This window comes from Melozone crissalis, unplaced genomic scaffold (genome assembly GCF_028551555.1).
Source record: "Melozone crissalis strain CALT ecotype California unplaced genomic scaffold, PUWL_Pcris_2 ptg000004l_1, whole genome shotgun sequence".
Classification (NCBI taxonomy): domain Eukaryota; kingdom Metazoa; phylum Chordata; class Aves; order Passeriformes; family Passerellidae; genus Melozone; species Melozone crissalis.
In genome coordinates, this window is record NW_026535782.1 from 24,454,462 (window position 1) to 24,467,933 (window position 13,472).

Below are 13,472 nucleotides of genomic sequence, written 5' to 3' on the forward strand. Positions count from 1 at the left end.
TGGACCCCATTAATGAAAAATGTTTCAGTAATATAGAAGAAAATGTAAAATAAAAAAAAATTTTAAGATGTACCATTGGAACTCAAAAGTATTTTTGGCATAGTGAGTGAAAAGACTAGGTTGCTTAAAGCCCCCATCCAACCTGACCTTGTGCTCATTAATCATTACCATACAATAGTACCAACTTGATGCATGTAATAACTGTAACTGTAATGCACTTTCCCATACTTATCTCCTTATGTTGTAAATTTAAAGTGTAACATAGTATGTTTATTTTTAGTACACCTCCTGATAATCTCTCAATTCAAGAATTTCAGAAGAATGAGAATATTGATGTTGAGGTAAGGAGCTTAAAACAAATAATACTGTTAAGATTAACAAATTAGTGACGTTCACAAGTTGCATTTTGTTCTGAAATAATTTCCTGAAAAGTTACCCTTTCATTACTTTTTCTGTGATACTGTTTTCATTTTTGAAACAAGACAGGAAATTCATAGGTCCAGAATTCAGCTGCTTCAGGGTGATGCAAAAAGTAGGAAGTGGGATGCCAAAAAGTATTTCTTGTCATCTCAACTTCAAAACAGGATAGACTGGCTAAACCAAAATGCATTTCTGACTCTAGCTTATTATGTATCTTTATTGATTATCTTATTGCTGAGCATTTACGCTGGTAATTGTAGACCACAGAGAAAGCTGAGAATTAAACCTGAAATGAATGCCTTCTGTGTTGAGGGGGTGGTCAGCAAAAAGCCATTTTTTCTTAGACATTGTGTTCTCTATACTGAGAAGCTTTGGCATAAATGAAGAAGCTATGTGTAGTTTGTGCAGCACAGAGATTGCTGTATGTTTGGTTGTATAAGGCTGAAGAAAATTAAGAGAAGATGATACCTGAAGTAAGGAGGGACTTCTCTCCTTTCACTCCAGGACAAAAAATGTGGCAGAACAGAGATTAGGGATACAAAGCAAAAGGAGTTGTAGAGAAGACATGGCAGTATCTGTGGTTTCATCACCCGTCATCTTTCCAGAGGGGTGGCTGGGACACAAAAATATATGGATGAAAAGTGAGAGTGGTTCTGCTTGCAGTGAGCAGAACTCTCAAATCTAATGCATTAATTTATGGAGATCTAAACCTATTTTGTTCCTGAATGGGAGCACCAAGGCAAGGATAGAGAGCATTTCTGTTCAAATGTACTGCCTTAAGCTGGTTTAGATAATTAACACACTTGTTCTGCTTTGCAGATATCACATTATCAGGGATGGGTATGTGTGTTAATGTCATAGAGAGGATATTGAAGTGGGGTGGAGGGAGAGAGATTCCTAATGTTAAATCTTTGCTTTTCAAAACCATGCGTTTGACTTGAAGAATGTACTTCAAATGTCATTTGAAATCTGATCAGAAACTTTGGCCAAAGTGGCAGGGGAAAGGTTTTTATTTCAAGTTTAATGTCCCATGCAAGATCACACTTTAGGACATATCTGCAAATTTTAAATGCTACCAATAGAAGATTTTGTGAAGTCTAATTAGGCCCTTCTCTCCTGTTAACTGTTTCTTCATACTAGATTTACAGTATTTAGAAAACCTATATAAATATATGTAATTTATTTTAGGTGGTGCAGCTTATCAGCACAGAGATACTGCCATATGCCAATTTTATTCCTAAGGAATTTGTTGGTCAGATAATGACTATGCTCAATAAAGGCTCAATACATTCTCAGTCATCCTCCTTTACAGGTATGGTACCTCAATGACAAAAATTACAGTGTTTAAATCTACTAGGAAATAATTAAAATGTTCAGTGTGCTTCTGATAAAGACTTGAAGTTCCCTGGCATGTATTCAGTACAGACTGTTTGATATTCAACTTCTTAAATAAATTATATTTTGTGGAAGTTGCCAAGCTTTCCTTGCAATGTTTAAAAAATTGCTTCATTACAGCTTGGACAGTATCATATTGAACTTGTGTTACTTTCTACATAGTTTATTTTCCTTTGTGCTAGTTCTAATAATAATTTCAGACAATTGTAAGACAGATATCCTGTTCTTAAAACTGAAATAACCCTAGTGTAAGTATATGGTGTACCTAGCCAGATACCTTCTCTGCCTTTAAGAAAAAACATTTGTAGGGGTTTTTGGAAAGATGAAAAAAGTGAACATAAGCCATTACATAGAAAAATACTTAAATTGTAAAGTTCCAAATGTGAGTATTTATGATGTAGGATTGTCTGCTGGTTTTAAATTATTTAATGTATTTTTAATTAAAGTAATGTCAGGTATGTGATATGTTACTGAGAATGTGTCATAATTCATCTCTTATGTTCAAAACTATTGTGATTTTTGCACAGTCATTTTTTTTCTTAGAATATATTCTTAATATTTGTTCTTATCACTTAATATTTGTTCTTATTTATTCTTATCTTATCACTGTTAATATTTTTTAATACTAGAGTGTGATAACCTTTTCTCAGCATGTAATAAGCAGATTGAAATGCAGCATCATGCGCAATGCACAATTGAAATGCATAATTTTATTTTGACAGAAGCCGAAATAGATATTCGAATGAGAGAAGAGTTTTCTAAGGTGTGTTTTGAAACACTGCTTCAGTTTTCATTCAGTAATAAAGTCACAACTCCTCAAGAAGGCTACATCTCTAGAATGGCACTTTCTGTGCTCTTGAAAAGGTCACAGGATGTATTGCATCGCTACATAGAAGATGAGAGATTGAGTGGGAAATGTCCTCTTCCACGGTATGTGCATTGTCTTTAGAAAATAAAGGTATTACCAGGACTTTATGAGGAGAAGTTTGCATTCAAATATCACTTAGTCATGAAAAAACTGAGGGGGGTAGGAGAGAATGAAATTTAAAAGGCAGGGAAATGTTTAGGGGAAGATATCTCAAAAAAAATGCTGGTACCCCGTTTTTTTTAAAAAAACTCCAAGTAACAATGGCCATATTCTGTGCTGTTAAACGGGTTTCAGTCACTGAAACAATATTTCTGATATCTCTAGCATTATATTTCTGAAATCTGATTTCCTTTTATTCCCATTAGAGCTATATGTAGTTTCTATATTAAGAGGTGAGTAGAATCTCCTCAAAAATGAAATATCCAAACAGCAATATTGAGAATCATTACTCAAGTAATTGTTCTTGAAATAGAACAATTAGATCAGAAAACTAGGAAATTCTTTAAAATGGGAATTTACTTGAAATTCACTTCACTTCTGAAGGTTTTGATCATGAATGTGGAAATTGATTATCTTTGTTAGCCTTATCATGTATTTTGATAGCAGTGTATTGAGTTCTCTGGGTCTGGATTGAAGGCACTTGAGACAGTAGTTCACATTTGGACTCAAGTGTTTATTATTTCTTGTCAGTGAAACACTCTCACAACCATGAGTTCAGCAGTGTTTCATTAGCAAGGCACAAAATGGCTAGCTATCTCTTGTTACAAGGTCTTTTAAAGCTAAACTATCCAATTAAGAACTTTTCTGTCCAATTACACCCAAACCCATGAAGAAGAAGAAAGAAGAAGGTAAAGAAGATTAACCTGCCTCCAGCCTAAAACCTCTATCTTGCTTCATATTTATTTCTATATTCTAAAATACCAAACTCTTAAATTTTCCACCCTGTGGTATTACATGCTTCTTATCAACTACATACCCGTAATCCCAGTACTATCAATTAATTCTGGAAGCCTTCTTCACAGCCTCAGGTCAAATGCAGTGTTCTCTTGTGGGTCTGTGCCTTTAAGCAGAGAAAGTTTAAAATTCTCAGCATCCAGGATTCCAACAAGTATTTTCAGATTGAGATTTGTATGGTGTTACTGTTTCCAGTATCAAAGTTAAATCTGTCCTAGATGAGACAACAGCAATGATAGTGGGAAACTTTTTCTATAAAATGTACATTCTTGAAACAAAAACGAGTAGTTGACTGTTTGCATTTTTTTCATTTGTAGGCAGCAAGTAACAGAAATCATATTTGTTTTAAAAGCTGTCAGTACTCTCATAGATTCACTTAAAAAGACTCAACCTGAAAATGGTAAGTTATTGTTAAATAACATTGTTCCAAACAAGGTAACATTATATCTGCCCCAAAGATGGATTTATTATTTCTTTTAGTAGTGTTCACAGAAATTTGAAAAAAAAGTATACTCTGTAAGAGTCAGTATTCTGTAATTCTTTGTATATGTAGGTGACAGGTAGATGGCGAGAAACCCCACAAAGTTTTTCCAGTATGACTAAAAGTATAAGGACATAAAAGTATATGTTCAATAAAAGAGAAAATGTCAATTTATGGTGTCCTTTGTTAGATAAAGTTCAGTGTCTTCTGAAAACAAAGAAAAAAACCTTGTTCCATAAAATATTAATGGAATTCTTAAAAATATGAAGCCTGGCTAGATCCTTTTTTCCTTCTCATGATACCTTTTTAGGTTGTTATGGATCATGTACACATGGGTGCACTCTGCAGTTAAAGGGGTATACAAGTTAAATGCATGGGCAGGCTGGAAGATACACTCATGGTCTTGCTTTTCCCTCTCTTCCTGCACTATTATTTTCTGTCCCCTGGACTGAGCTTAGGTCATGGATGCCTGAGTAAATGTTTGACAGATTTATTTAAAGGGCTGAATCTAATGAAAGACTTCATTTATAATTACCTATCCTGTTCCTCCTGTAAGCTGCATCTCTGGTATTTGTGTAGAGTTCTTGGAAGGAAACTTAATCATGAGTCTTGGTTAAGTCCATTGTATTGGACTCTGAAATTCTGACAGAATTGTGTATACAACATTTCCCTCTACCTCCCTGCTTTTGATATTAGGAGGAACAGAAAAAAACCAACCTTTATATTTACCAAACAAACAAACAAACCAGCCTTTCCAGAAAAACACAGGCAGGTGGGTTCCTGGAAAGAGGCAGTGCCTCATTTGTATAATCACTGAGCAGCCATAGTTATGATGATGTGGTTTCCAAGGTTTCATGGCCAAAGTGTGCAGGTAGAACTATGCCAGGATGCAGAAAGCCTTTTGGCTAACCCTGAAGCACTGAAGTGCTGCTCTGGTGGGTCTTCCTCTTAGAGAAGCAGAGAAGCTGAATCAGCTGGACTGTTCCGCACATCTCTCTTCCTGCAATGAGAGACATTCTTCCCCTGGTCCATATGCAGTAGTGCTTGCCAAACCTCCCACACTTTCTTAGAAAGAGAACTACTGGACAAATTGCAGAATCACTTCACTCTCACTTATACCTTTTAATAATTTTATTTATTTAAGATAATTATTAATGTCTGATTTGGGGTTTGTTCTCTTTTGAAAGCAGAGCTAAAACAGAAATAACCAAGGAAGTGACATTATAATAAGAATCATGCTACAATGTTTAATTTTACTTGTTGGACGAACAAAACTTTACCATGGATATTTTTTGTCTTTGTCCAGTGTTTTTACCTTTGCTTTCTATAGCTCTTGTATTCTGAAATTGTCTGAAGTCAATAGAAAGTCTCACTGCTGACAATTTTCCAAAAGTGAAATCTGCATCCAGTTCAATTTTCTGTCAATAGCTGAGAAAAGCAGGCAGAAAACACGTGTATTACAGATTGAAGTATTATCTTAAATTTGTCAGTTCTTCATCCCAAAGACACAGTGAAGGACTCATATTTAGAAACACAGGTGTGTAGCACTACTTTAAGGATATTATCCCATATGGCCTCTGGCTGCAGCTGAAAAAACAAATGGTTCTCCTGCAGAAATCCTGGTCCATGTCTGAGTGCCCTGTGTGGATGCCATAATATAGCATTAAGTACCTATGTTTAGGCACGCTGTGAATCTGCCATTTCCTAGAAGGTATTAGAAAAAATCTGTTGTCAGTATTTGGACAGTGTAAGTGACTCAATCTGTTCTTTCTTCCCTGCAGTTGATTCTAGCACATGGGCACAAGTTATTGCCTTGTACCCGACTTTAGTAGAATGTATCACCTGCTCATCCTCAGAAGTGTGCTCTGCTTTGAAGGAGGCACTGGTTCCCTTTAAGGACTTCATGCATCCACCAGCAGCCAAGGTACAGAATGGAGAGTCTTGACCCCATAAAACTTCTTTTTTATTCTTGAAGGGAATATCCAAAAATGTTTGCTCCTGGGTGAAGTTTCTCTGAGGAAATCTCTTGTGACTAGTACTTTGGCAACCAGTGCTGACTGCCTCTTAACTGTACTAACAAGAGCTCAGTAAGTCGTGAATACAGGCTTTATCTCAAAGGTTCCAGAGTGAGTAGCAGTGCAAACCTTTAATAAATTTAATTGACTAGTTGGAATCATTTATAATCTAATGTACTTGCTACAGTATCTTGAAGTGGTGATTGAAAAGTGGGCTTATGTACAGCTTGTTGTGTATGTGTTAATGATGTAATTAAAAATATTTCAATTCAGTCAGATTTATTAGGCTGGTGTTTTGCACCCTTTTTTGAAGTACGAATTGTACTAAAATTTTATGCAAGATGGTACTGTAACATTCCATATATCTGTAACCAGCCTTTGTAAACAAAGGGAACTGATATACTTGTGTGTATAATAAATGGTACAGTTATGTATAAAATAGTTGCATTTATTATTTAAATTCTTTTAAAAATATTGATAATGTCAAATGCTTGAAAATGTATTTATTATGAATAAGTTGTATGCTTGCATTTTTACTTACAGTTTGCCTTCTAAATTGCCAGATATGCTCATTCATATCTGATCATGTTAGTTTTTGCTTAATTGAATGTATCTTCTTTGTGGCCATTGGACATCTGCAAAGGGTCATATAACAAAAGATTGAAACAAGCAGTCACAGTCTGCTGATCTCAAATTTCAGAGTAGTTGACCTGAAATAAGTTTGAATATGCACAAATCCACTGTAGCACTTCAACACTACCATACCTCACTTCATAATAAATTTGTTTCAAGATTTTTGTTCTACTTAACTCTATCCATTTTTGCAGTTGCAGCCTTGCTTTAAAAATAAAACAAACATATTTGAGGGTTGTTAGCCTTGTTTGACCTTCTTGGCAAGTATCAGAGTCTTTGAATCATGACCCAGAAAAGGCAAATTCAAATACCTAAAATACTTGGCTGTGATATTTTGTTCAATAATTTGAAGTGTCTTTTCAACCCCAAAAAATTGTTCTAATCTTTTAATTATAAACTGTGTCTGATAAAAACCATGAAGAAGTGTATTTTTGAAGATAGATACTCAGTTAGAAATGCAGTAAAATCTGTCATTAAATAAATGTGAATTTGTTTCATTTTAACATAATACACAATTGAAGCAAACCACTTTTAATGGTATTGTTTTTAAAGTTTGTGATCTAGCATTTAAACTCTTATTTAATGAATTTTGATTTCAATAATGTTTCACCTGTATTCACATTTTTAATCTGTGATGTGAAAGCACAAAGGCCAAATGTGGAAAAAAAAAAAAAAAGACCGGTGCCTTTCTATGGATTTCAGAGCTTACCTTTAGGATTTTATTTCTTCAAGTCTTTTGTAGATATTAAAAAATTGTCATGCATAAGAAATGGTATTACATCTGTTTGCTTTGCACTCTCCTCGCTCAATGAACACTGATTGGTACATGCGAATAGGTGTAAAAGCTGTAGAAGCTTCAAGCTGAAGGTGTGACGAACTGGTCAGGGTTACCCTGCACTAATAATGTTCTCCAGGCAGTTCTTCATACAGCTTGCTCCCATAAGTCTCCAGTTTATGGTCCTTTTTAAAAGCTTTCTGTTTCAAAGTATGGTAAATATTAAAGAGGCTTCGAGACCTTGCACATTTCTGTGACCAAAGTTGTATGGGACATAATTGTCAAACATGAATAGTTTTAAGAGAATACACGGTTTACATGAAGGAAACAAATGTTTCTTGTTAATAGAATTTATGTCAAAATACCTTCTCTGGAGGAGCACTTCCAGGATACTGCAGAACTGGATCTTATATAAAAGTAGCGACATCATCCATACTCTGAAAGTGAAAACCTGGCAACTGCTCTCCTAATTAGTGGAAGATAAGTTGAGATCATTAAAGAAACAAACTGTAGGCCAGGAAAGAAGGGAATTAATTTGTTTTACAATATCTAGGGTGCAATCCAAGCTATGGGTGAATTTGTTTCTAATTAGTTTTGAATGGATTTTTCAGTGATTTTTCATTGAGGCAAATCTTCATCTTTATCTGTAATTCAAAAAGGGATGCATAAGTCTTTCTTGACTCTAGACCTTAGACTACTTTACACCTATGAAAATTGATCTTCAAAAGATTTTGAAATAAACTACCAATCAGCTAACTTACCATCCTTTCCTCTTAATTACAAAATGAATAATATCTGTGCTATTTGAAGCATGTTTTGGACATGCAATCTGAGGTTGACCGGATTACTGTTTTTTTGTATTTTGTATAAATAGTTTGAAAACTAAAAACAAAGCTCCTTAGCTTAGAAAATGTTTTGACTAATTTTGTTTGTAAACAAAAATTATTCCTTTTACTGTGCCTTCTTGTCCAACACTCAAATATTTATTCCAACTTGAAATATCAATGTCTTTTTTCTATTTGTACTTTTTGCTAAGCATTCATGGGGCTTCTTTGAGGCAAGCAGCATTTTTAATATTTAAATTTCACATTTTTACATGTTTCTAGCAAGATAAATCTTGTTCCAGAAGAAATTGAATTAATTTAACATTACCTGTTCAGTAGACCCGTGTCCAAGTTCATTTCAAGTCTGTAGGGTTGCTTAGTCATGAGAATTAAAACCTGTGGACATTTTCAGGATGGGGTCTGCAGTGTGTGGCTGAAGTCAGCTAGAAAAGTGCTACAGCTGACTGTATAGAAATGTGTCAGCTGGAAGTTAGAAGATAAGAATTAATTGCTTATTAAATGTAACCACAATATTCACCTTTTTCCTTCTTGTTCACAACTTTAAAAAAAGATGTGAATGGGAATCCAAAGAGAAATTTTTTTGTAAGATTATTAGCACGTTCATATCAAGATTTTGCTTGGGGAAACTTGTATGTCTCAGTGCTGTGACCACTGCTTTAATGTACATAAGGATTTAAGATTGCATAGTAACTGGTTATGTAAAAAGAACAGATATCTCAAGCTGGGAAGTTCTTACAGAAAGTCTTATTCCCAGATGTAACCTACAGTAGTTATTTGCTTATCATCAGAGATGGTTATCTAAGTGGACATCTGTTTTTTTCCCTTGTACATGAGCCTGCTTCTCCACCTGCTTTATTGGTGAAGTGTGGAATGTTACTGGACGTTATACCACATGAAACACATGGCCACTTATTTAATTACATGAGCAAATAAGAATATGTCTGTGAAACTTGAGTAGTTTATCATTGTACTCTGCAGATGGAGTTCTTTTTTTCCCCAGGTTGAGTTGTTTCTTCTTGCCAAAAAGCAAATCTTCTCATAGCCGGCCTTGAACTCTTTCAGGCAAGATACTTTTAGTGAGGCTAACGCCTTTCTTTTCCTCACAATGGCAAACACAAGTACTAGTCATCAGTGTATTTTGCAGAAACTCATTTAGAAGCTCAAGATATGAGTGTTCTTGTGGGGAGGGCGGAGGAAAGCACATTTTGCACATTTTCTACTCATCTGTTTCTGTACAGCTCATTTCTGTGTGTCTTCACTAGCTCTTCGCCTCACATTTGCAGCTAGCTACTCAGTTTCTCTATGCAATTTGTGCATTGAAATTTTTGGTTTGTTATGGTGATGGCTAATCAAAAACATCAGAAATGTACTGCCAGTCTATTGTTTGTGCAATTGAAATGAGTAACAAAGACTACCTTTGTTACTTGCCTAGAAAAAGGGAAACTGGAGAGGAAATGGTTACATATTGTTAAATTGACTGAGCCTGAAGAATTTCTTCCTGGGATTTAAAGAACTAATCTGAGTAACCTCAGCATTTTTAAGATCATCTTTGTGGTGTCCTTGTGTCTGTCAGAGAGTAACATGCTAAAAACTGATCCCTCTTTTTCTAAGCTCCTTATTTAAGAATTTATGCCTTGACTATGAAACAACTGATAAAAAGGGTAAGATTTACCTGTGTGTTTACTGTGCTAACTACAGGATTTCACTAGCAAGAGATGAGACTATTCATTGCTTGAATTTACTTTATTATCTATGTTTAGAGGAACTCTCAGATAAGCTTATTTTTATGATCAGCTTGATAAGCTTTTTTTTCTCCATGTTAACACATTTATTTCCACTGGTGATCCAGATGCCTGCCTTAAGAACTTACTTCATAAATAATCTCATTTATCAGCAGTGTAGTTCTCTTTTCACCTAAAATATATTCCTTATGGAAAGAATGAGTTAAGTACAGCTACCATATTTTTCTTGCATCAAAAATATTGTGATGTTGAAACATACTCGAAGGCATCGGCCCCTTTGTCTGTTTTGTTTTCAGAAGAGATTATCAATACTTAAGTAAGAAGGGCAAGCCCTCGGAAGTCAGGTATCTGGCATCTTCACAGTTTTGTTACTGAAGACCCTGATCTTCAAACTGAAGTCATTCCTGCTGCCCTCTGTGCACAAAATATCTGCCTAAGACTTGACACGAGTCTCCGGTGGTATCTCCGAAGCTGAAGCTGCTTGAAGACTGCAGAAGTTCATGAGGCTGTGGTTGCTGGAAACTAGAAGCCTGATATCACTCAGTCTGATATTTTTAATGGTAACTATTTCTTACTTAGAACAATTAAAGTTGCCAAGGAATTGCTTACATTTCTGGCTTCCTTGCCAGAAGACTCACACTTCTGTCCCACATCACATCAAAGACCAGTGCCTGGTCGTGAGGGGTGGGGCTGAGAGGCTCCATAGAAAAATGGCAGCCAAAACTGGATTGCCACCAATTCAGAGAGAGCACAGAAAGCAGTCTGGTTTTGATCAACCTCTGTCATGAGAAAACATGGAAAGGGACAGAAATATTAAGTGCATCGTGCTGCTGGGATGTACACATACAAAGAACTGGTTTCTGGAGTACATCACAACTATTACTTGCAGATCTGTTCATGTCTCTGGGCTTGGTGAAGCATTATATGGTGAAGCATTGGTGAATGCATTATTTACCTTACCACTAAAATGAGCTCCAGAGTCTACACAAAGTACTGCCCTAGAACAAATGAGGAAAGATAAACATTTATCTTAGAACACTTATTTAAATTAAATATTTTCTCTCAAAATACAAAATTAATAATGTCTGTTACAGCTATATGCACTATACTGTTAAAATTTTAAGCAGTTTTGTTGTCACAGTCTCAAAGAGAATGCACTGAACTGATAGAGTAGCATGAGCCCTCCCTTTTTATAGAGTGGGAAGCAAACTTTTGAAGTACTAAACTTCAGTCTGATAGTAGTAGCTCTTTCTTGCAGTTTAGTATCACTTTAACCACTTCAATTCAAACAACTAGGTCAAACTTGGAAATGGGTTAGGCACTCAAACAATTTCTGCCTTTTTTTCCCTCTTCCATACACAGGATAGACCTGTGAAACAAAAATCTACTCTCTGTAAAAGCTGAAGGCAGTGACAGCCAGAAACAATTAGTTCTGTGTTCTTTGTTAACAAAAGTATTTCATGGATGTATTCAATACTTTTAAAAGAGATCAATCTAAGGATGATTTTGAATGCCAGTTTTCATATTGTACTTTGAATCCAAACAGAGCTCTTGTTAAACCAATGAAGTGTTAAATTACCAAAAAATGTACTCATATGTTTTCAAATAAAATGTAACCATTTAGTATCTAACAAGCGATGTAATCTTAGCCATGTAAAATTAATGTTTTAAAAAGTTACCAGACTTAGTGGGACTATATTTAATTGCAAACAAACATTTAAGCAATTGCTAATGAAATAATAATATTTTAGAGGAGATGTATGTAGGTGCAAAATCAGGCTTAAAATGTAGTTTCTTGTTTATTTAAGTCATTATTAAATAGAAGCTACTTTTGACAGAAATCATTCCTCCTATAATAAACTTAGGCAGTATGGAATTTCTCCTTTGAGATGCACAAGTTAGATTTCTCTTCTGAGATTCAGGTAACTAAAATTTTGAGGTCTGCCACAAGACTAACTAACCTGGCTTTCATTTGCAGTCAGGGAGGACAAAATAGGCAGGCAAAATAGGTAGAGTCATTCCATCCTAAAACATCATCTTTGCTATGTGAAAGTGGCAGTTCTTGCTACCAGAGCATAGGACAACTTCCTTAGGCTTAGGCATCTGGTGTTTCATGGTGTTTTTCTAGTTTACTTTAGACATCTCAAAATGGAGAAGATGAGAGAGCCACAGTAAAAGCAGTTGACTTTGCTGTTGTAATGTGTCAATGGTGCTACAGTTTTTTTGAGTTCCCCTAACAGCATCTTCTTTGTGGCTTTTGTTTGTTTGGTTGTTTGCCTTTTGGGATTTTACATATCCTTTGTAAGGGCTTGCTCTAAGGCTTGTGTGTTTTTTCCATGGGTGAAGATAATGTTCAAAAATTTATTTGTTGTACCCTGTGTCTGCAAGGGACAACATGCTGTGACTTCCTTGTAGTCATGGCATTAGTCTAAATAACTACATGAAGAGCTGAGAGATCTGCAGTTACTGTTAGTGTACAACAGTAACTGAGCTCTTTAGAGCCTTAAATTCTCCCTACTACTGATACATCTTGCTTTTCCATTGGTTTCCCAATTTGGATGAGTGCATGATGTTACTGCTCAGAAAACAGAAGTGACCATTTCCATTACTGCTTCACTTTTGTACACTTGTCAGATAATTTTTCTGATTGTTTTACATATTACTTTTAACTGCTGCTTTTTCCATAAGTGTTTCAGACCAGCAAGGTTACAGTTACTTCATACCGTCCACTTGGGTGCCTGAATTCTTATTTTTGGCATTTGAATTTCTCATCTCTTAGGAAAATGAGAAAATACTTGGCAGTAAACATGAGTTCTTTGAAAGTCCCTGCACATTTACACTCTTGGTAAACAAAACTTGAACTACTGAAAGTAACTAGGGCTCCCATCCTCAAAATCTTTCAGAGCTTTGTATTATGGCATGAAGCAGCAAGGTGGGTGGTTCCAACAAACATTAGGGATTGAAAGCTTGCAGACTGGTGCAGCCTTGCATATTTCCTAGGTAATTTTTCATTGCTTTCCAGGATCTACTGTACTAGATCTTGGACTTTTTAGATAAATGCAAGTCAAAAAAGATGGGTAGGTCTTTTGATTTGCCATATGATAAACTGTGATGTATGCTGAGTATCTGCCAGTAGTTTGTACTGATATCCAATTACAATTTTAAAAACAATTTCTGTTTAGACATGATAAATATTCCAATTATTTAACTTGCCAAACTCCAAAAAGAAACAATATTCTGCAGTTATTTCCCCTTCTTATAATGAACTTATCCAAATTATGTGGTTTGAATTTGCATTTTACATTCACCCTGAAATGCTGATTTTCTTCAAATAGAAATTGCTA

At 35.2% G+C, this 13,472-nt stretch overlaps 1 protein-coding gene across 2 annotated transcripts in view; it reads left to right on the forward strand.

Moving 5' to 3' along the window:
• The window catches only part of MON2 (MON2 homolog, regulator of endosome-to-Golgi trafficking), a 68,126-nt gene extending 58,791 nt beyond the window's left edge, over positions 1-9,335 (forward strand). For both annotated transcript variants that reach the window (XM_054272647.1, XM_054272656.1), the window contains 5 exons: positions 281-341; positions 1,609-1,732; positions 2,538-2,745; positions 3,955-4,037; positions 5,900-9,335. In XM_054272647.1, the coding sequence (XP_054128622.1) occupies positions 281-341; positions 1,609-1,732; positions 2,538-2,745; positions 3,955-4,037; positions 5,900-6,063 (640 nt within the window). In that variant the 3' untranslated portion in view covers positions 6,064-9,335. The remainder of the gene's footprint in view (positions 1-280; positions 342-1,608; positions 1,733-2,537; positions 2,746-3,954; positions 4,038-5,899) is intronic.
• The last annotated feature ends 4,137 nt before the right edge of the window (positions 9,336-13,472 follow it).